Source organism: Oreochromis aureus, linkage group 11, assembly GCF_013358895.1.
Source record: "Oreochromis aureus strain Israel breed Guangdong linkage group 11, ZZ_aureus, whole genome shotgun sequence".
In the NCBI taxonomy this organism is placed as follows: domain Eukaryota; kingdom Metazoa; phylum Chordata; class Actinopteri; order Cichliformes; family Cichlidae; genus Oreochromis; species Oreochromis aureus.
Genome location: NC_052952.1, coordinates 21,433,343 through 21,457,448, shown reverse-complemented (window position 1 = coordinate 21,457,448; position 24,106 = coordinate 21,433,343). Strand labels below are relative to the sequence as shown.

General features: G+C 44.2%; 1 protein-coding gene across 1 annotated transcript; it reads right to left on the bottom strand.

The window, feature by feature from the left end:
- Positions 1-4,068: 4,068 nt before the first annotated feature.
- On the bottom strand, positions 4,069-21,349 carry LOC116320935 (potassium/sodium hyperpolarization-activated cyclic nucleotide-gated channel 3). Its single transcript, XM_039619083.1, has 9 exons — positions 20,894-21,349; positions 12,221-12,427; positions 11,703-11,916; positions 11,329-11,490; positions 10,266-10,484; positions 9,072-9,218; positions 8,709-8,949; positions 8,388-8,552; positions 4,069-8,028 (listed from the first exon to the last, which is right to left on the bottom strand). Exons 1-9 carry the CDS (start codon positions 21,190-21,192, stop codon positions 5,576-5,578), a joined length of 4,107 nt encoding a protein of 1,368 aa, XP_039475017.1. The 5' UTR covers positions 21,193-21,349; the 3' UTR covers positions 4,069-5,575.
- Between the last annotated feature and the right edge of the window lie 2,757 nt (positions 21,350-24,106).

The window sequence follows — 24,106 nt, the reverse complement described above, 5'->3', positions numbered from 1 at the left end:
GGTTTGGAGACCCCGCTCCTCCCCCTCTCTCCTCTGGGCATCACCGCGCAAAGGTGAGCAGAGCAAAGTGGGCGCTGAAAGCGGATTGAAGGATATCTGCCCGTTTGCGCAGGTTACTTGTCACAGGCGCAGGTATTTTGAGTCGAAACATCGCCCCCCTCGCCCTCCGCGTGACTCAGCAATATTCCCGAAAAGTCAAGTAGAGGTGACCAAGGGGATGGAGCAGTGGAAGTCAGCCAAGAGAAAGGGTACCAACTCCAATTAAAGTCAAGGGCAGATGCTGATCGATGATTCAAGTTAAACGGAAACGAATATGATAAATGAAACTCGTATAGAGGATGTGTCACATCCAATGTGGTGTCTACAAAGGGCAACTGTTAAAGGGACTTTTTAAAAAATGACTTTTGGTGAATCGGTGAATCAGTTAAGAGAGAGGAGAAAAAAGGAAGTATAAGCTATAATCTGCTGAAGTGCAAAACACAGCAACTCATTTATGATTTTTTTTTTCCAGAGAAAGAACAGTGGGGTATATTTTTTCTTTGTGTGTGTATGTGTGTGTTTGTGTGTGTGACACAGCCACAGACGCTAAAGAGCAGCCTCATTTCCCTACTGAACTTTCAAGACTTACGTATAAACCTGCGCCTCGTGTTTGAAGTGGTTATGGGAATCACCTCGCTCTTTCAAAGCTTCAGTCTTGTCCTTGTCTGCTGTAGCTCCCGGAGTGTGTGTCGGTGGGTTTTGTAGTGAAGGTGGAGGAAGTCTATATATATTTTTGTGGTGAACTCTGCGAGCCCACCCATACCCCCCCTCCTCCAACCTTAAATCTGTGCTTGTGCTGCGGTCGTGCTACCAGAATAACACGTTACGCGCTACATAAATGCACCTTATTCCCCACCTAGGGCTGCACAGTAGTTCAGAAACGCAGGATCGGGACCTCCCAAAAGGCTTTTTAAAAAGCTGCTGCTTAAAATTTTTTACTATTCTTATTCTACTTTTAAATTTAAATTTCTATTTTTAAATTAAACTTTAAAGTGTTCATAAAGAAACCTGTCAGGTGAGATTACCGGATGTTTTTATTGATACATTTTCATGTTTTGGTGTGGTTACAGTGGAGTATTTTATCACCTGACCATATGTTTTGGGTGTACAATCCTTTGCAAACGCTCTATGTCAGCCTGGTAGATTTAATAGAAATTCATCTGAGAAGAAGTTTTACTGAGGTGCAAACATTCCTTGGGTACACCACCTAATCTAGAAACATTCAGAGAAAGCAGTCTGACAAGGCACCATGAGTCTGAAAGCCAGTAAGATAGACAAGCTGTTTTAATATTGGAGATAACATTAAAGCATAAGAAAGAACGGCCCTTCAGTCCATCTATGTAGGCTGACTGCTGTTACTGTGTTTTATATAATAATGAGGATTCAAATAATCAAAGTTGCCTTCGAAAATAGCCTGTTAGGCTGGTTTGTTTCCAGCAGGAAGACTTCCCTCCGAGTCTATTTCAGAGCCAAGCAGCAATTACAAGTCCTGTTTATCCCCCCGCCTCTATTCACGGCTGGTAATCCAGGCTGGTCTGCCTTTATTAACCTCTGCTACACTCCTGACTCCACACTGGGATCGCCTCTTCACTTCACAGACTCCTGGCTGTCCTGTGCTCACCTGTCACTCTATGAAACACATTGAAACATATTCATACTAGACATATGCGATTATCTCGCAGGGATGCTCGTTTTCTACCCCGCTGTACTCACCTGATTATTAGAGCGTCGTCGCCATCTAGTGGTCACTTCATCACCGGCAGGCTCGAGTGTGCTGAACTGAGAGCCTCCAACCCGAAACCTGCTCTGCTTCACTATGTAATTGTATAAATGTGCTTAGAAGCACGTTTCCATCCACAGCCTCACACCTCCCTCTCAGTTAAAATGCCAGCACAGGTGCGAAAAAGCTGAAATATTTATAGTCAGACACTCATCCATTTGCTGAAACATTAATGCTGCTTTGTGAGATTCTGCAGGGGCTATTTAAACACAGTGCAAATAATAATAACAAGTGCAAATCCAATATGTTAATGCCTCTTAGCTTGTAGGTGTGAAAAATAATTCCCTCTCTGACACCCACAGAGGCTGAAGTGCTGTTGAAAACCTCTTGGACTCTAATGAGAGGGGAGGGAAAACACATGCGAGAGACAGAAAGTTAGCAGGTGTATCAGTGGGAATGTAATCCGCCCTCATGAAGGCGGATATTCATTTAGTTCCTCTCAAGAGCGGCAGAGATTTAAGTGTCCCCACATTCACAAGCTTAACCTTGGAAGTGAGCGTGCCTGCCCTCTGCGGAGAGGTACAGGATTAGGGTTGGGGATCCATGAGCAGCAGGCAGCGGCAGAGCTAGAGTGGGAGGCAGAAGAGAGACACTTCACCAGTCATTCATCCCACACAGGTAGAGGTTGTACTGCACAGAGCTGGACCTGAGTCACCAAACCTTCAGTCCTAAATCCTCAGAGATCATGTATGACTCCAAGGCTGAGTCACAGGGGTCAAGTCCAAGTCGGATCTCAAGCGATACTCTGTGAACGGATAATCCATGCAAGTAAATCTATTCAAAGTAAAGCAAAATAGTGGCAGAGATAGGAAGCAGTAGTTGATTTCATTTCTGTGCTTGAGTTAAATTTAAAGGCAAGTTTCGAGTTTGTATTTTCTAATTTCCTTATCTTAAATATAATAATATAAAACTTATAATTTACTGACTGTTGTGGTTGGTTTTACACAGAAAACAAGCAGTTATCAAATCCCAATCTGAAAAAGAAACACTTCTTAATTGTTTATGTTTTATACAGCCACTTTATTAGGTACACCTTCCTAGCAGTGGGTTGGACCTCCTTTTGCCTTCAAAACTGCTTTAATTCTTCATGGCATAGATTCAACAAGGTGCTGGAAACATTCTTCACAGATTTTTGTTCATATTGACATGATAGCATAACTCAGTTGCTGCAGATTTGTGAGCTGCACGTCCATAATGTGAATCTCCTGTTCCACCACATCCCAAAGGTGCTCTACTGGATTGAGATCTGATGACTGCCGATGCCATTTGAGTACAGTGAAATCATTGTTGTGTTCATGAAACCAGTTTGAGATTATATGCACTTTGTGACATGGCACACTACCCTGTAAAAAGCAGCCAGCAGAAGATGGGTACACTGTTTCATATTTCACATCAAACATTAATAATTTGAGTAAAATTGCAGGGTTTTTTTGGACTAAGAAATAAAAACCTACTTGAAAATGACATAATACTTTTTTTTAATTGGAGGGATGTTTTCAATCTACAGTTACAAAGAACAAGTCAACTGCAAGACAATTTGAGTTTTAAATTTCACAATTTATGCAAATTATGCTGCTCCTTTCCTGTAAACTGTCTTTCTGGGAGTGTGGTAAAAGCTGTAAGACAGTATTTGCACCTTTTTGATGGAAAAAGTATGACAATGCAAAGTATAATTGAAGTGTTCGATGGAAAAAAAGAAAATATGGAAAATCTGTGAGACAATCTTGCTTCTGTGGCCAAAACAGTTGCGTGGGAGTGTTTTGCTCAGTCACAGCTCTGAGCATGATTAAACAACAACCCTCTCATTACTGTGGACAGTTCACTTTTAACAGTGTAAAGCTTTGTTGTGGAACCCAATTCAGTTCGGTTCAATTTCATTTCTATAGTGCCAAATCACAACAACAAATCGAGACTCTACAATAATACAAAGAAAACAGAGAAAACCATCATATAACCCTATATGAGCAAGCGCTTTGGCAACAGTGGGAAGGAAAAACTCCCTTTTAACAGGAAAAAACCTCTGGCAGAACCACTATAACTATAGTTTATAACAGTTTTTAGTTATGAATGTAAAAGTTCTGCTTAAATGGTCCAAAGGTCATGTATTCAAAATAGGCTGAAACCTAAATCAACTCTGTAAGACTGAACACACACACACACACACACACACACACACACACACACACACACACACACACACACACACACACACACACAATAAGCTCACAACTCAACACGCTTGACAAGATGATACCTAAATCCACTTTATTCTTACATCCAGATATACACCATCATCATCATCATCATCATCATGTCAGCATCATCATCATCACAAGCAGAAAATCATCAACCTCAGTGTCACACTCATGATCATCAGTATGGCAGCACTATTAGCCGTCTTTTCCTTCCAAAAGCTAAAGCTGTGATAAATAAAAAATAAAACATTTGGTCCTTAAATATATTGTCTAGGCAACATGGTATCAGGGATTAAGACAGAAATGCCTTGTTGCTACCCACAGAAAACATCAAACATCACTGGAAACTGTGCTGAAACAGTGTCATAGGGCGACAGAAGAAGGAGACCGCTAATTGAACATGAGGCTGACGGCAGCAGAGAGCAAAGTGTCGGGCAAACTGAGAGAAAGGGAGTGAGTCTGTGAGCGTCAAAGAAACAGTTAGCGACCAGAGCTGTGAAATCAGATGAAAGGCAGCTAGACAGACACGAGATGAAAGACAAAGAGACCGAGGAGTGAGGAAGCACACAACAGACCCACAGAGAGGCACGTATTTACAGTACAGGGAGACGGGTGGGAAAAAAAGGAATCAAGTGAACCACAATGCACAGTAGAGCAGTATTGTGTGTCACACACACGCACGCACACATGCACACACAGAGAAGAAAAAAATACAATTTACAGAAGCTGTCAAAGTGAACATGTAGATTTAAAAGGTTTGTATTGTTCAAAAACTAAACACCATGCACCTGGGACAACAAAACTACAAGTGGACTGCTCCTAATTTTTCAAATTCATATGAATATTGACTTTACAGTGCTTTTTAAACGCTATATCAGTATAATTATTATTATTCTGATGAGAAAGTATTACACTTTGGTGAAGAATGGGAGGCAAGAGGGAGTTGGAGCTGGAAACAAGGAAGTATCTGCTCTATTGCCTGCATCTTGTCATCATAACAGACTTTCCTTCAAACAGGAAAACGATTAATATCTTCCCACATTCATTATTATTGTCAAGGAAATTTCCTGTTTAATTAGTGAGAAAAATGCGTCGCAAGTATTGCTTTTTTTTCATTAGCTTCTAATTTTTTTTTCCAGACTCCCAGACGTTGTTTCCTTCCTGTTTTATTGTGTAGATACACTGCAGCATATTTCCACTTCAGCTCCCCAGCTTGCTCCAACAATCACTAACACAGATATGTATGTATATATTTGGATGGGTTTTTTTAGACTCTGCCTTATCAACCGCTCTGCAGACCCCTAAAGTCTTTCTCCTGGATCCTCGATCGATGGCTTGGCTGTGAGTCGCATGAACACCTGATGTTCTAAGACAATCACATCCTAGAGTGAATGCAAACATGTACTATCTGTCCTCGTGAGATCACGGCTTGTCTTGTGCCAACTCTGACACAACTCTGCATATCCATGGCTCTGCTATTCAGGCACCCGTCACAACACAAAGTTCAACATTTTATGAGGTTTTCCTCCTCATTTTTTTTTATTTTTTATTTTTTTATGTTTTACATGTTGGCGGGCAGTTTGTGTCGTAGTCCCTCTGAGTCTTTTCTGCTTGGTGACAGCTGAGGGTCTTTTTGTCCACCTTTAGGAGAGGTGGATTTGGCAGGGGAGTCTGCGTGTGCCGACTGGGTGGGTGCAGTGGTGGATGCTTGTGTGGTCTGGACAGGGATGGAGCGTGTATTAAGTTTTGAGGACTGGGTAGGGGCAGCCATAGTGCTTGGTATTTGTTTTGGGGGGTTAGAAGAGGCCGGCTGAACACAAGGAGAGATGCTGGTGGTGGTGGTGGTGGAGGGGGTAGAAAGAGAGGGGGGCTTTGTGGAGCTCTGGTGTGGACATAAAATTGTTGAGCAGGAGGCTATGGATGTGATTTGTTTGGCAGTGGAGCTTGGAGTGAGGACAGGAGATGTTTGCTTTACAGGATGAACTGAAAAAGTTACTTTAGTTGGAGCGTTAGTGCTAGCAGGTGTTTGGGACGGAGTTGAAGTTTGGGTTGGGGTGAAAGGTGAGACCTGTTTAGGAATCTGACTTGAAGTGGGGACTCTAGCTGAGCTGGAGACTGAGGCCTGGAGACAAGGTGTTGGACTGTGGCATTTACTCAGGGAGGGGACAGATGTAAGAGGGATGGGAGATGAGGAAGGTGTTGGGGTGAAGGTCTGGGTAGGGGTACCCGGTGTGCTGGTTTGAGTAGGCGTTTGGGAGGGGGTAGATGTTCGGGTGCGGGTTGTTTGAGTGGGAGAAGGGACTGGAGTCAAGACAGGGCTGGCACCCGACAATGGAGAAGCAGATGGTGGTGTGTTGGATGCCTTGGCTCTTGGGCTCTGGGGGTGGGGCGGAGAAGATGAAACCAAAGAGGAAGGGGGAGAAGAGGATGTGAGTGAGGATTTGGTCCCGTAAGGCTGAGGTAGTGGAACAGGGGTAGAAACAGAGAATGGAGGTGGTGTGGAAGATGGAGAGGGAGAGGACGAGCGGGAGGAGGGTGTAGGAATCGGTTTGGGACGAGGAGTTGAAGAGAGCAACAGTGGACTTGTTCCTGCCGATGGAGGGGTGGAGCAGAGAGGAGGAGAGGAGGAGCGGGAAGGGGTCATTGGGATTGGTTTTGGTCGAGGTGTCTGGGAAAGAATAGGTGTAGGAGATGAAGGAGTGGGTGCAGGGGAAGGGGTGGCAGAGGAGAGTGGGGTATGCTTTGGAGGAGAGGAAGATGCTGGCACAGAAGATGTAGAAGGCATGTGTGCAGCTGTGGCAGCAGAGGCAGTGTGAGCTGCAGACTGTGTGTATACAGCCTGTGCTATAGTGGGCTGGACAGGAACTGTGCCCTGTGCTTGTGTTTGTGCATTAAATGGCATATTTGTCACCAGCTGTACTGAAGGATTAGAGGTCAGCAGGCCTGCACTGCTTCCCCTGGCTAATTGCCCTGCCAGAAACGGAGCTGCTAGCAAATTACCGCCAGAGGCCTTCCGATGGAGAGGAGGGTGAGGCTGCACTGCAGCCCAAGAGCGATGAGGCAGGGTGGGCTGTGAGGCTGAGAGCAGCCTGGCTTCCTGGGTGAGTCTACCCAGTGCTGGGAGACCCTGTGAAGTGTTTCCTCCATGACGTAACAGAGCCTCTTTTGCCCCTTGCTGAGCTGTAAGCGAAGTGTTGCCATCTGATGGGCCACTGGAGGCAGGCGGGTTGGCGGCTGGTGTTTTGTGGGGAGGTGCAGCTGGTCCTCCTCCTCCTCCTGTTGGGGCTCCAAGAGATCCAGAAATCGCTGAGGGGTGATCTGCCTGAAGTCGGAGGCTGTAATGAAGATTCCTTCCTTGTTGGACAGAAGTTGGGACAGGGGAGGCTGAAGTGGGTGGAGTTTTAGCAATAGGAGGCGATGTCACCCCACCAGGAGGGCCCATGGTTGAGGGGGAGGCAGGAAATCCTCTTGGCGACAAGCCACCTATTCCTCCCATCGCCATCATCCCAATGAGAGAGCTCACAGAGGGGCGAAGGGGCTGCAACACAGGAGCACGAGGAGAAGAAAGAGGGAAAGAGGAGGAGGGAGAGGGGGAGATGAGAGGGGAGGGCAGGTAAAAAGCTCCTCCAAGAGCGTGCTGCTGCTGCTGCAGCTGCTGAAGCTGCTGCTGTTGCTGCTGCTGCTGGTGCATGAGGGCAATGGCTACATTACTTGTGGCAGCCGCAGTCTGCAGGGGAGCATGGACCAGCGGCGCCCAGATGACAGGGCGTGGCCGAGGAGACACCGTGCCACTTCTTCCAGCGGCAGCAGCGGCCGCGATGGCATCCTGCATGGCTGGCATGCTGTCGTGTTTAACAATCTGCTGCACCAGCATGCTGTCACAGGAACCCAGACCTCCTGCTGTCATACCTCCACCTCCTGGACCCCCTCCACCCCGGCCTCCACCACGACCCATGCTGCCTCCAAGAGAACCGCCCTGGGATGACTTCCGCGTGAGCATGGAGTTCTTCCTGCCTGTAGAAGAGAAAAAGAAAGAGCGAATGTGAAATAAAATCTTCAACATGTCTTTGTAACCTGAGATACTGAGCTTGACAAAAAGGAATGCCTAAAGGAATGATATCTTTTGAAGAAGGTAAAGCTGTCACGTAGCTGGAGTTTTAGCCTCAAGCGTTTTCCCGTTTTTTTACATTAAAAAGATTTCTAATCCTTAATTATTTTTTACTTTTAATCCTTACAGCTTGTTTTCAAAGAGGACTCCTGATCTTTTGGCGGCTTGAACAATCCTAACAAAGGGCCTGTGATACCTGCAAGTATTTGGTATTGTCAGTGTTGAAAAAACAAATGTATGTAGCAATTCAAAAACCACAAGTTACCAATACGGTCCAGTCGGTCAGCTGCGACAGTTTCAAAGGCACGTCGCATCATCGGGTGTTCCTCCAGAACCTCATTGAAGCTGTCCACACTGAGAGAGTACAAACGGCAATATGTGTCTGCTCGGACACTGGCTGTCCTCCGTCCTCGAGTCAATAAGCAGATCTCTGACAATTAGAGGACAGTTTTATCAATATAACAGGGAAATTGCAGTATATACAGTAGTTCTGCAAAACCAACCACAGAAAAAACTACTGTTATCTTCTGCTTCTGCTCCACCCTCCAAAACCTTCTTGTTTAACAAGACACCAAAACATCCTCACCTCCAAAGTAAGACCCATCACTCAGCTTGGTCTCCTTGTTGCCACGGGTCAGCACGCTGACGCGTCCGTGCTGGATAAAGTACATCTTACGTCCAACTGTGCCCTCACGGATGATGAAGTCTGATGGCTGAAACACTTCAAAGCGGAGCTTGGTCAGTACGGCGGTCACAAAGTTGGGATCAGCGTTGGCGAACAGCGGCATGTTAGCAACCAGGCTGCGGCAGTTAAAGCTGACTATCTCCTAAACAAAGAGGAAGAAGGGATAAAGACAGGAGGGAGTGCTAGTCAGAGATCTGCTGCAGGCATGAACACAGCATCTGCGGGATGTATGTGTGATGGTGTGGGTGTTTGTGAGTTTATTACCTCTTTAAGCGGCTCACTAAGTTCTCCCAGGATGTTCTCTTCATCGAACATTTTTCCCTGGAAGCGGTGCTCGTAGTACTCGTGGATCTTTTGCCGAACATCTGCCGGGAGCTTATGGAACGACATGTACTGCTCCACCTGCTTGTACTGCAATAACGAAGGCACAAACACATTCACTTTGAGAGAAGAGTACAGGCAGACTGTGGAAATACATTCTTTAGAAATTTTACCTCAGAATCAACCTTGAAATGTGACCTCAGTTTGATATGTGTGTGTGAGTCAGTGCCTCAATAGATACTCAGACAGTGAGATGTATATATGTTAGATAGTAAACTATCATCACTTTGCACAGTCATTGTGAGGTATAATTTCAAACCTACGAATGTTGACTCACAGCTCCAGTGGGAAGTTACGATCTCTTCAACACTGTGGACATTTTCAAGGGCATAATATTGTTTTTAACTGTACATTGTGAATTACCCTAATTCATTATATGCCTATATTTATTATGCAGAAGACACCAACTTCTTAAATACCTTATCTTACTAGAGCATACTTTCGGGCGTTAGGCATAGTTGAAATGTTTTTCCCCTTTTTTGAACTCTAGTTTATCTCCTGACCCCTTTGCAGGGTTCATCCCCAAGTTGAAAAACACTACTGTGGTGGTTATCTGACTTTTTTTGGCAGGGCCCTTTTTAGGAGCTAAAAAAGTTCATGCCTCCCACAGTTTGTATTAATCATTAACACTAAACACTAAACACCTATTTTGAATTCTAGTAAAACATAGGTCACCGTGATGACTTTAGCAAACTCTTTGTTTGTTTCCAACATAAATCACAAACTTGTTTTTTCCCCACATTTTTCTCACAGTGATCTACGCTTCCCCTTGCACTGACTTCATGACAAGATTTGTTGGTTTGGGGTTCAAATTTAAGAATTAGGAGCATTTTTTGTTTAATTTTAAATTGTGAATCTTACCATCAGCATTCAAGTACTTTAGCATTAATAAACTAATTAATGCAAAAACCACCCTACTGCTTATAATAATAATTGGAGGGGGGAGTCAACCTAAAGGCTGCAGGCTAGAACCGACCCAGCAAAAGATTCAATCTAACCACCTGGATGGCTTGTAAATCTACATAGTCAGAAGCACCCACAGTCACACGACACTCATAAACAAGATTCATATTTCACCTTTTCCTGATACTGTCGCCGCGATGAGTCTAGTGACTGGATCAGAGCGGTGGCGTGGCCGATGAACATGGCATAGCAGGTGGCGCCTACGATCATACTGAGCATGGTGAGCCACACATCAGTCATCCCCTCGGGAGCCTGGGCGCCGTAGCCGATACACAACATGTGGCTCATGGCTTTGAACAGAGCATAGGAGTACTGCACACCCCATGTGTCGTTCTGTGAGCGGGAGAGGAAGAGTGGAAGGGTGACAGAGGAATAAAACAAGTTTCAAGCGTTAATTACAGAGACGCTGGAGCCTTGAACTGTTCTTATTTTAGTCGGGTTACGGGAGCGTTTTCCCCTCTGAGTCGCTCAGCCAAACCATTTTAGAAAACACAGCTGAGATCACAACATATTGCAGGGGAGCAATTTAACTGCCAAAAGCCAGTGTGCTGACCAAAATCATAAAATCGAGCGGCTGCGCTACATACAAGACAATAAAAGGGCCGTCATCTTGCATTATTAAATAAATGTTTCCAAACACTGACAATAAAATGAGCCGCCTCTATGTGTGCGAGTGTGTGTGTGTTTGTGTATGAGTCCAATTATACTAAGACGTTAATGGTCCAGTGGACAAGGGGACCTTCTCTGGGGAAAATCCCAGCATCAGTCTGCTTAGCAACCATCACACAGGCAACTGCAAGACATGAGTCAGCTGAATATCTGAGTCTGTATGCTTTCATGCAAAATCTCCAGCAGGTCCCCAGGCCTTCCACTGATTGAGCTCATTCACACCTACACCTGATCTCTGGGAGGTTTTTAATTATAGTCAATCTTATTCCAACTGGACATGTTGCTGCATGAGCCAGTTAACACAGATAAGGGGCAAAGCATGGCAAATCTGATAAACAGTGAGTCTTTTCAGAAGCAGCGGTTTGCTTTAATCTCAAACAAATATTGCGCACGCTGTTCAAACAATCCCAGATAGTGTTTTGTGTGATTCATTCAGCTCGGCCTGAGCGTCTTGGCCTGACAATAAAGTCGTTCACTGAAACATATTAAAAATAACACAGAGACTCACCACCATCACGTTCTTAGAAACCCAGCAGTCAGGAGGGAAGTCCTGCAGCATGGGGACCAAAAACTGGAGACAGCCGTCCCAGTGGCACAGCAGCAGCATCATGCCAATTAGATTTACTATCCTTACCATAGCACTGGCAAGGTCATAGGTCATATGGAAGATCTGAGAAAGAAGAGGATGTAAAAATAAGTGCGGTTAAAGAGAGCAAATAGGGATTTAGATTTTTTATCCCTAAAAGCCTCTTGATCAGCAACACATCCAAAACGGGGGTGCTTCTGGCCTCCAAGCATGTTGTTTCATACAAAAGGGGCTTCTGATGAGTCATGCCTTAAATATTAAATCTTTTCCACAAATATCTGGGTTGTGCTTCTCACCTCCTCCCACTGGTGGATGTAGCGGATGAGCCTGGACAGGCGCAGGAGCCGAAGCAGGCTCAGGATTTTGGTGAAGCGGACTATCCGCAGCGCCCTGGCTGTCCTGTAGACCTCTGAGTCCAGACTGTCCACCATCAGGAAGATGTAATCCACCGGGATGGATGACACAAAGTCCACAAGGAACCAGCTCTTCAGGTATTTCTGGCGAATCGCCCTGACGTTAGAGTGAGATGGAAGACCAGTGTCATTCTTCATTTGGCAGTCTAGTCTCGTGGAAGAGAGTTCAACATTTGCTTAGCATGAAACCCTCCTCATAAATATTCAACAGGAACACAGTGGGATTTGAACAAAGCTCTGCCACTGGCCTCACATCACCTTTTCACATCTCACACATTAATTTGTTTGAACACAAACCCAGCAGATGGCCAGAAGAGCAAATTTAAATTTATGGCATTGGGCCTGCTGCACTGATATTCCAGACAATACACACACACATGCACATAAATGCTCCTTCTAACCTCGGGTCGAGTAATATCTCAGTGTTGTCTTCCTTGACGATGCCGGTCCTGAAGTTAAGCACCAAATCGACCATGAAGAGAGTGTCCGAGACCACGTTAAAGATGATCCATGAAGGGGTGTTCTCGTCTCGAAAGAACGTGATGCCCACCGGCAGGATGATTAGGTTTCCCATCATCAACAGTAACATCAAAAGGTCCCAGTAGAATCTAGAAAGATAAAGATGGAGAGTTACTCATTATTTACCTCTGGTCTCTCCATTTTGTTTCTCATTTCTTTATTTTCTTATATTGTTTTGTTGTTTTAAAAGGTTGGCAAAATAGCACAAATATAATTTAAAATAGAGGCAAAAAAATCTCAAGCTGCTGTTTGGATTGAAGACAGCTTTGCACACTTTGGCAGTATCTTAACCAGCTGAATATGCTGACTCACATGCTCATGACCCAAATATTACACTTCAATTCTTGGCAAGATTTTAGTAAAAACGGTGATAAAATGACATAACTCATACAGTGCAAATGCTAAAAATACCTTGCAAAAACAGGAAAAAGACTTTCATGTGGTGGTAAAAGAGGTTTAGCAACATTTCGCAAAGCAAAAACAGAAATATTAAATATTAATGTAAGCGAAATTTCTCTTTTTTCTTTACTGGGACCAATATAAGCTTCATCTATATGTATGTTTAGCATAAGTCAGTATTACTGAAATCTATATTAACATGATTTTGCAAACAGAGACACCACAGTTTTGTCACCTGTGAGCAGCTCAAATGATGAGCATTAACAGAATACGCAAAACTGAACAGGATTAGTATTCACTGTGACTGAAATCTGCATGTGTCACTTTGTCACTTTTCAAGAGTGAACCTGCTTATAAGCTCTTTGTGAAATGACAGTGTGTTGAAGTATACCAATCACGCATAACATTTTGACCACCGGCAGGTGAAGTGAATAACACTGATTATCTCTTCATCATGGCACCTGTTAGTGGGTGGGATATATCAGGGAGCAAGTGAGCGTTTTGTCCTCAAAACTGATGTGTTAGAAGCAGGAAAAATGGGTTAGTATAAGGATTCGAGTGAGTTTGACGAGGGCCGAATGGTGAGACAAAAAAATGAATGGGTCAGAGCATCTCCAAAACCGCAGCTCTCGTGGGGTGTTCCCGGTATGCAGTGGTCCAAGGAAGGAGCAAAGGCTCACTGATGCAGGGGCGTAAACGCTGGGCGGCGTGGTAAGATCCAACAGATGAGCTGAAAAGTTGATGCTGGCTCTGATAGAAAGATGTCAGAATTTGTTGGGTATAGGGCTGAATAGCCACAGACCAGGGTCAGGGTGTCCATGAAAGAGCCAACAATGGGCATGTGAGCATCAGAACTGGAACACAGAGCAATGGAAGAAGGAGGCCTCTTCTGATGAATGACGTCTTCTTTTACATGGTGTGTGTGCTTTAATATATGGCATCAGGAAGTACTATGGGAAGAAGTCCGGCAGAGGCAGTGCTCTGCTGGGAAACCTTAGGTCCATATGGATGTTACTTTGACACTTGCCACCTTCCTAAGCTTTGTTGATGACCATGTATACTATGGTCTGCATTTAATCATTAGTTATTCATCTCTGGCTCTCTTCCTCAGTGTGTCTTTCGTCTGGTCTTCCTCCCCTCCCACCTAACTCGTTGCGGCAGATGGCTGCCCCTCCCTGAACCTGGTTCTTTCTGAAGTTCCTTCCTTTCCCACTGTCACTAAGTGTTTTCTCAGAGGGGGCCATTTGATTGAGGCTTTCTCTCTGTTATTGTAGGTGCTTTACCTTACGATATAAAGCTCCCTGAGATGACTGCATTTGTGATTTGGTGTTATATAAATAAAATTTTAATTGAACCTTTTAGTGGAAATTATATTCCTTGATGGTAAATGGCCTGTATTTGTATAGTGCTTTACTAGTCCCTAAGGACCCCAAAGCGCTTTACACAACCAGTCATCCACATTCACACACTGGTGATGGCAAGATACATTGTAGCCACAGCCACCCTGGGGCGCACTGACAGAGGCGAGGCTGCCAGACACTGGCGCCACCGGGCCCTCTGACCACCACCAGTAGGCAACGGGTGAAGTGTCTTGCCCAAGGACACAACAACCGAGACTGTCCGAGCCGGGGCTCGAACCGGCAACCTTCCGATTACAAGACAAACTGCCAACTCTTGAGCCACAATCGATGGCCTGTGGCTTCTTCCAGCAGGACAATGCCCCCTGCCACAAAACAAAAATTGTTTAGGAATGATTTAAGGAGCACATTGAGATTGAGGTGTTGATTGGCCTTAGTGCCAGATACCACACCGTTACCCATCAAGGCATGGACTCTAGTGAGTGCATGGGTCTGGGCTTCTTTGGCTGCAAAAAGGGGACAAACACATTATGCAGGTGGTCATAATGTTATGTGTGATTTGTGTACAGAAAGATGAGAGAGCCCAGAGCATGCTTCTTCTGCTGTGATGAGTCAAAATTCCTACTGTAAAAAAAAAAAAGACTGTATCCTGCACTATATGTGGATAATGTTACTTTTCCTACATATTCATTTAAAAAAAAGAAAAAAATGTTGTTTGGCTGAATCAGGGTGCTGTGTGTCTGTCTTCCTCTTGTGTTGCTCCACATTGCAAAAGGCAGAGCCAAGCCTCCGTGCATTTTTACATTCCCATCCTAAACATATAATGCTGAAAAATTAGATTCAAAGGGGCACAACTCTGATTCAATTTTACATTTCCATAAGTTCAAAGAGACACATCAAAACAAGATTGGTCAAAGTTGAAGCACCTGAGGGCAAGATGGGTATCACGACTCTTAAAGCTTACCCACCGACTAGGAGCCATTGGATTTTCTAGAACTTGTTAAACGCATTGCCACCAGATTAAAAAAGAGAGACTGCAGCTACTGGCACAGTTATACAACATAGGTGGTCCCAAAGTTGGAGGGTCAGATGCAAGTGCCTACAGGAGATGTTACTGCAAGAAATTTGCCACCATTTTGATAAAACTTCAGTGAAAACAGGAGAGGCTTCTCTGTGAAAAGCAGGGCACAATTTGTAATATTCAGTTCTCAAACTTGCAAACTGAAGGGCACTTCTCAAAATGCAACTGGCCAGCTCTCTCCTACCTGATAACCACCCCGACCTTTTAAAATTCACATTTCTACTAAGATTTTAAAAACTGCAAATGTGTTCAAACAGGTGTTTGTTCATATTTGAGAGCAGAAAGTGTTTATTTTTTAAAATAATCTGTGCTTATTCACATCCGTGAGCCAGGACAATAACAAGTGCAGTCCTCCTGGTAATATAAGTCAGGCTGTAGTAGATATGAATGTTTCCCTCAAGACAGTTTCATCCTTTGCTTTGGCAAGATAAAGCACCTGTGCTTCATACTAATAAAACAAAGCAGAAGTGATTTGAGAAAAGGAGGAAGACAGTGAAGAACAGAGGGAGGCAAACGATCAGTAACCTTGGGAGGCCTCATCAATCTGAATGTCATGCTGGAGGACTCCGTGATGTAGCCGTCTCGGAAAAAAAAGCAGGCGATCACTCATGTCATTTGGATGCTGAAAGTGATTAAAGTATGACAGAAGAGCCGATCCAATCATCGGGAGATGATTCGTGTCATCTCTCTCTCTCGTTTCTGCTAAGCCCTTTAGCCAACGCGTTATCAATGACTTGCTTATTCTTGCATCCTCACGCTGTCTCTGTCTCGCTCATTTACACACACAGTGTCTCTTTTTTTAGACAAAGTACACTCAAGCTCTGCGGTCGATTGCTATGGAGCACCAATTTAGTAACAGAACCTCATGGTGTGATGCTACCACTAGACTGATGAATATTAAGCATGCATGAGTCATCGCTCGGCCCCACACACTCTTCTATCTGACTTTGTCACTTACACTGACAGATGTATCGCTTCATAATCACTGGCAACAAACACGCAGGGATTATTTACAGCAACATGGTCGCTCTTGCAGAAGGCGATTTACTCCTGACTTGGAAAACTCACTTTGTTAACTCTGACTGTGAGGAACACGTCTGTAAATTACATCATGCCTGTCAGGACCCCGTAAACAATATGAACCATAACGCTGTACCTAACGAGGCTCCGATGGAAAACCTTAGAGAGGTTATTTTTAAAACGATTAGTTTAACATTGACGTGTGGACTTTGTTTTTGCCCTTTTAAACCAAATTAGATACTTAATAATGTCTCTACTGAAGTGACTAATTGATCAGCATAAAATAATCCTCAACCAGTGACTAATTGATTATCCAACCACTGATTATTGATTAATTGCTTGGAAAAACATTCCATGGACACGGTAAAATGATTGTTCCTCCTGTAGTGATGCATTTGTTGACATCTACATCAATATTGTGTCAATATTTAAATTAAAAGATGTAGGCGCTCTGAAACTGACTCCCCAGTAAATTTAACTTACTGCAGTCACTAGCTCATGACTCCTTGCGGTAACACAGAATTTGCAGCAAAGAAGAAGAAAGTCACGGGGAGCGGGGGTGGGGAACAAATCAGACAGCTAATTAACTCTGACATGTTACTGAAATTAAGTTATAGTGATAAAACACAAACACCATGGCTGAGTGAATTCATATATGAATTCATATTTTGCCTGCTGAGATTTTCTTCCTATTAAAATATTGTTATGTGTCATAGATGGTTGTGTTACCACATGATATACATGAGTCTCACAGCATAAATATATTGTGACATCACTGTTATTGTAGGCAACATATTGTGATTTTATCATAATGAAGATTATGCTCCGATTTCTACACCTAATTTACAGATTATGGAAAATATTGTTTGTGGCAGCGCTGTATTATAGGTGGAAAATGTTAGTACATATAGAGTGTACAATTTATTAGGTACACCCTTTTGCCGCCAAAACTGCTTTAATTCTTTGAGGCATAGATTTAACAGGGTGCTGAGATTTTGCTCCATGTTGACATGACAGCATCAAGCATGCTGCAGTTTCGTTGGCTGAACATTTATGAATAAATCTCCTGTTCCACCACATCCCAAAGGTGCTTGTATTGGAAATGGAATCTGGTTACTGTGGAGGCCATTTAAGTACAGCGAACTCATCTTCATTTGTAAGAAAGTAGTTTAAGGTGATTTGAACTTTGCGGCACAGCGCATTATCCTGCTGGAAGCAGATGAGTACATTGCGATCATAAAGGGCTGGGCATGGTCAGGAACAAAACTAAGGAGTGTTTAAATGATGCTCAGCTGGTACAACGGGACTCAAACTGTGCCACAACTATCACACCACCACCATTCTGGACCATTCTTACAAGGCAAGATGGATCCATGTTTTCATGTTGTTTATGCCAAATTCTGGCCCTACACTCTGAATGTCTGAGCAGAAATTGAGACTCATCAGACCAGAAAACATTTTTCCAACCTTCTGCTGTACAGTCTGAGTTTCCTGTTCTTAGCTGACAGGAGTGGCACCTCCTCTGCTGTAGTCCATCTGCTTCAAGGTTCAACATGCTGTGCATTCAGAGACGCTCGTTTGCATATCTTGCTTGTAACAAGTGGTTATTTGAGTTACTGTTGCCTTCCTATCAGCTCAAACCAGGCTGGCCATTCTCCTCTGACCTCTAGCATTTTAAGGTACTTGAATATATTTTAATGTGCATTTGCTCCTTGAGCTATCTAATCTATTTTATTATTTGTTTATTTCTTTGTTTTTAAATGTCTGTACAGTACCAGCTAACAGCTCAGAATCTGAAATGTTAGATGGTGACTTGTTAGCAATTCACCTGAAGAAATATTCCTCTTAACATCAAGTCAGTTTCTTTTTTCTTATTCCTTTCATGCAATAAAACAGTAAAATTCGTGTTTTGCCTTTTCTTCTAATGGACTTGCTTTTGCTTGAGTACTTACTGAGTAGTTACTCCTACTGCTCAATATAGTACATTACCCTTCAGGGAATTATGTATTTCTCATCTTTAACTTAAAAAAATATATTTATTCTTGCAATCTTGTATCTATCATACAGGTTTCACAGATTAAAATGTGGATTTTATACATTGTTTTAGTTTGCTGAGTAACATACTAGGTGACACTGTCCATGTACGCTGCACATTACTCTGCTTCTATGTACTACAGCCTACTGTTTCCATGGGGATGTGACAGCTGATTCAAACCTGAATGAAGAAGGGAAGACCCAAACAGACAAGAAGATGTGACAGCCAAACTGAAAATCTGAATAAATACCTGACAAGACCTGGTTTCTGATTTTCCACCTGGTGAAACACCAGGAGCTGTGTACTGTGCGGTTCATTCGGATATAAATGCATATAGTGTGCCCCTGTGAACTGAACACGCACATGCTTATACACACACAGGAATTGCAAATGCAATCAAAGCTGGTCTCTGTAACCTCATCAGTATTCCATTTTGAACACGAACAGGTGGTGGAGGGTAACCGACCTGTATCTACCTGCTCAGCTGTTGTCATACCAAAAAACCAAATCTACTGTAATTGAGGCCAAGTGTCTCCTGTGTCGCCTGTGATTGGTTCCCTGCTCGCAGTTGGCCAGATGTCAGCTCCTTGCAAGTTTCCACCCATCATCCAGCAGGGCACATACAGACAAACAAGGACAACTGTACATGTATCAGCAGCATCCCTGATTCAACATGAATTCACTCTGCTTCTATTTCTAACTCTCCTCACCCTTCATCTCTCACTTTGTATGCTTCTCATGCCACAATGTGTATTTTCTTCACCTTTTCTGCCCCTTGTTATGCATTCTTATAGGTGCAGCAGCAACACATCTTTTCTTAATGAGGTGAAAGGTGTGGGAGCTTATTGGCAAACTCAGTAATGACAGACCAAATGTACGAGCACAAGCGCTGCCACACATTCTAGTGGCTGCCAGGGCCAAAACACATAAAGCAGCTCTGAAGGTAATCTGTCTTCTCGTCTCTCGCGCCTCAGCCTTGCAAAGTTCCTCTTCAGGTACTTAACGGAAAAGTTAGATGACTGAATAATGCATAATGCATACTCAACTTGCATAATTTAGAATGTCATACATAATTGACTAAAATTCAATTGCAATTCTGCAACGGGCTAATTAGGACTATTTAACTTGTCAGATGTCTTGGTTGAATATCAGTTAATGCAGGACAGGCTGAGATTCAATGAAACACAAACCCATTCACAACACCCTTCGTCGATCCTGCCCCGCCTTCCTCACTGACTACCTCCATCACATTACCTGCGAGCAGCCCCATAAGAAGCACTTGTGAGCGATCATTACATTGACAGACAATACAAAATGACACAGTCAGTGTGTGCCTGTGTGTGGTTGATGAGACAAAAGTGGGCCAGGAGCCTTGGGGATCAAGTCATCCATTGTTGCTGCAGTCTGTCTGGAGATTATGAATGCTGCCTCTCCCTTTGCTGTCCATCTGCACATCTTAGGCACATGCAATTATGGAGAGCAATTTTCTGTGAATACCTGGCCTATTAACTCATAAATAATAATGCATATTTAACATGTGCAATGGTGCATGCAATCTAGCCAGGAGTGTTAAGGATAGCCTGCCAGGCACTCTTTAAGTTTATCTCCCATACTCGCTTCCGTTCAAAAAATTGCAATAAAAAAAACAGCCTAATGAAAATCCACTGTGTTTTCCTTCATTTCAATTCAATACATGTATTGTATACATATATACATATATAAATCACAACAACAGTCCCCTCAAGATGCTTTAGATTGTAAAGTAAAGACCCTACAGAGAAAACCCCAACAATCAGACGACCCCCTATGAGCAAGCACTTGGAGACAATGGGAAGGAAATCTCCCTTTTAACAGGAAGAAACCTCCAGCAGTTTCAGGGAGGGGCACCTATCTTTCACAACCCGTTAGGAATGAGTAACCAAACCTGGCTTACCCATTCCTGTACTAACTATTCAGCTCAGGTGGCAGAAAAATCCTAATCCCTCTGTAAAGCCACCAACTGGGAGTGCTGTGCTCGGTTAAGCCACCTTTACATGAAAACATACGTAACTTTTTACCTAAGTTACTTGGAAAGGGACATGCACCTTTTGTCTATATCTATAAAAGATTATTTCCAGGAAACAACAGGCTACTATAAAACAATGTTCCTCTTAGAAATGGAGACCAGCCATTGTAGCATTCTGTCTTTCTTGGAGACCGTAGCCCCTGATCACTGCTCTTTCCATGAGCACCTGTAGCTGTGTCTTTGTTGTACAACCCCACTTTAAGCTTCATCTTCTCCTCTAACCCTGACGTAACTTACTATGCACTAAAGCTGTGCCCTGGGAATATATATTTAGCCTCCTGCATTTCTTTCTTTCCCAGTTGTCCTCCTCCCCATTTCCCCTGTTAACAACTGAAGAGGTTGCTTAATGCATGATCTGTTTTCCTTTTCCTCTCTCTTTCTCTCTCTAGTTAATTGTCTATCATTATACTTCAAGTGTGCTCTGTAAAAGTGAGCGTGGATTCAACTTGCTTTGATCCACATTTCTCAGAAAAAAACATCATCTGTATTGAAAATGCTACAAGTGGCATTTAATTCACAAACCAACATCAGAGTGACCAGCTGCTGTGGAGGGTGTGTGTGTGTGTGTGTGTGTGTGTGTGTGGGAGGGCTCCATACCTGAAGTCACTGTAGGGGTGGATGATCCACGCTCCTGCTGATTTCAGTCTTTCCTGCTCCTGTTCCACAGCTTTGTGAGATCCAAACATACGCAGACTGAACTTGTTGACCCCAGGCTGAAGCATGGCTCCAAACTGTCTCTGGATGAAGGTGCTCTGGTTGGAGTTGCTGTAGTCTTCCCCGTCCAATCCCATGCCAAACCCACCCAGGCTAGACTGACCCATCATCTCCGGGGTTCCTGCTGCATTGGTGTTGCATGCTGTGGTTGTGGTGGTCTCTGCACCGGTGGCCACCACCATGACTCCGGTCCCGGTGGAGGACGTAGAGGCCAGGGCTGCACGGGAGGCGGCGAAACCTACTGATCGCGGAGGAGGATGGGCTGTGCCAGAAGAGGAGGACGGAGGAGGCGGCAAGGGAATCGGGGTAGTTGGAGTGCCTGCTGTACGGAAGGGCAGGCCGTCCCTGGTGGAGGCGCTCATGATGGAGAGGCGACGCCCGCGTCCACCTGAGGACGTGCTATCTGCCCCAAAGGAGCCCTTCTCTCCCTCCAGCGAGGCCTGGGACAGCCTGTAGCCGGGAGAGGGCAAGCTGCCCTTACTGCGCCTCTTCGAGTCCCCTCCGTTACGCCTGGGCAGGCTGTCACCCCCGGACCCCCCGGCGCTACTAGGGGTACCCACACCTCCAGCCACCCCATCCATCCCAACTCAGGGAAGGGGAGGAGTGTGAGGGGAGGATCAATATAACCTGTGACTCCCACCCCTCAGAAAAACTATTCAGTACTGTCGACCTGTCTAGGTTACATAGGTGAGAAAGTCAATGACGCTCTGAATGTTAAATTGAAGAAGCGACAGAAAAGTGCAGTGTGTCTCCAGTCATTCTCCCGGAGTCCCCCGCCCTCTTTCCGCGGATGTGGCCATCCTTACCTCAGTGCCCTTGGAAAAAGCCCCATCCAGACAAAAATCTTACCCCCCTGTCACTGTGACGCCAGCAGCTTCACTTTTCCTCTTTTCTTAAAGAGTCTCGTTTGTCCTTACAGATGTTTCTGTGCCAGTCCTCCTTCCTCGTCCTTGAAACGCTGCTCTCCGCCCGAGGCCCTCCCTCCCCGCTCCACAGTCGCCCTTAACGCTCCGACACCGGTCATATTGGCACCGGATTCCCGGTCTATTGTAGATAAGAGCGCTCGACGCTCATTGGCCGTCCGTGTCCTGTCCGTGTAGCCTATATGTCCAGGCTGCCTACCCAGTCTTTGCCTCTTTCATCATATATCATTATGTAAGAGATGTTTTGGGCGCTAAGGTGTCAGACTGGGGAACATTCATCCGAGGATGAAAGGCAAGGACACTCGATACTCTGTTAGGAGGGATGGGTTGTTAACGGACAGAAGGGACGCACGAAAAAAGGCACACACGAGCGCTCGCACTCCGAGGCGCACTGATTCATACGGACACGCACTCGACCAGCAACCGGGCACATGCACACAGGAAAAACGGGAACAAATACGGCTGGGAAAGAAGTCAGAATACCCCAGGTCTAGCCCATGTTTTCATTGAGTCCGCCACACGTTGTCATTTTCAGTATCCGTGCGGGAAAAAACACCTTCACCATGACGGAAGACCCATCTACCCGCGACTGAAGCGCAGTCAGACACACAGACAGATTTCCTCCTTTACAAAAAAGCTATTTTATAAAAAAAAAACCTGATGCCGCAATTAACTTGATCAGGTTCTCACAGCCTGACGCACCACATTCCATGTTCCCTCACATGCAGGCGCTGCCATGCACTTCACTTTTCAATGACACTGTGTCCAGTCTACAGGGATACGGCGGTGTCCCTTCCCCTCTTATGGCACCAACGGCAGATTACAGACTCTACATTTAAATGAAGAAAGCCGCTTCGAGGTAAAATTGTGCGCTCCCAGGAATTTCAAACCTTCCTTAAATAAAAACAAAGCAACTTGTTGAGCCTTTAAAATGCCTTGGTCCTCAGGAGATTGTGCAGAGCAGATGGAGTCCAGTTTACGGCTCAATTTACTTCCTTTTCTGACTTAACACTCAGAGGTCGGTCTGACACGTCCGCAGAAGCGCGCAGGCAGCGCGTGCAAATGAAATATTAAATAAATAAATGTCCGTATAATAGTCGGAATCTAATCAGCTTGTTGCCATGGCATCCGCATCCCCATCATCCTTCCCCCAAGGCCGCATGCCCAGCCGGCGCAAAACGCACGCATCCCTCGCAGGTACAGGATGCGCGTCATCCCTTCTCACCAATGCGGCGAGGGAGCGCGTGATGGAAAGAGGGATGATGAAACTTTATTTAAATAGCAAAAAGGGGCAAGCCTTTTTTGAACCAACAATGGGGAGGACTTATAAAAGAAATAAAAGAAAAATGAATGAAGTCCTTAAAGAACGCTGTGATCCAAACAACGTGAAGCAAATACACCTTTTAGAAATGAAATAACAAATATTCATTCAATCTGCAGTTAAACTCCAGAGCTTGAGTTCGTCTAGAGAGATATGAAGGCTGATACATCATGAAATAGATGACAGGGTAGTTTACTGTAATGTACTTTTTTCCTTTTCAGTATTTTAAATGTATTTAAGTACTCGACTACATTTTTCACACCAAGATTGACGTTTATTCGTCAGCTGTTTATTGGTTATCCTTCTTAAATAAGAGACTCTATAGTCGATCTGTCAGTATTCTAAGGTCAAGAAATATTGTGAAAGCAGGGATTTTACATATAAGAGAGTAGTTTAGTTTTTATGTGTTGTTACGATTTGTGAACACATCTACATCCAAATTACACATGAAAGTATGTTCGGCTTAAGAACAGCTGTGAAGTACTTTATGTAAACATCTAAACCTACAACATTTTTTTTAGGGAAAAATTACATTTGACAGCTATTTACTACTTAGTATATAAAGGGCGCCTATTATGTTCATTTACAATTGCTGTGATGGCTATTTTTATTCTTGGATTAACGGGTGGGAGGCTAAATACTGTGTACAGCAGGTGAATAGTATCTGAAAGTCACGTCCTTAAGAAACAGGGAACAAAATTCAGCAACGCCCCGATCTGCTAGGCCTTCAGTCAATCCATCTGCTGTTCACTGAAGTCTCATCAGAAAAGCTCTCAGTGCAAGGGTGGGTGTCAAGAAGCTTCTTATTGAAGGGAAACAGGGAGAAAAGCTGTGGTATGTCAAATTACACAA

Excerpts from the sequence above, each read along its gene's own strand:
- LOC116320935 (XM_039619083.1), bottom strand. The coding sequence starts at position 21,192 with ATGGTGGTGGCCACCGGTGCAGAGACCACCACAACCACAGCATGCAAC. Across the intron at positions 10,485-11,328 it reads TTTCTAAGAACGTGATGGTG|AACGACACATGGGGTGTGCA; the intron begins GTGAGTCTCTGT and ends TCCCGCTCACAG. Across the intron at positions 9,219-10,265 it reads GGCGACAGTATCAGGAAAAG|TACAAGCAGGTGGAGCAGTA; the intron begins GTGAAATATGAA and ends TCGTTATTGCAG.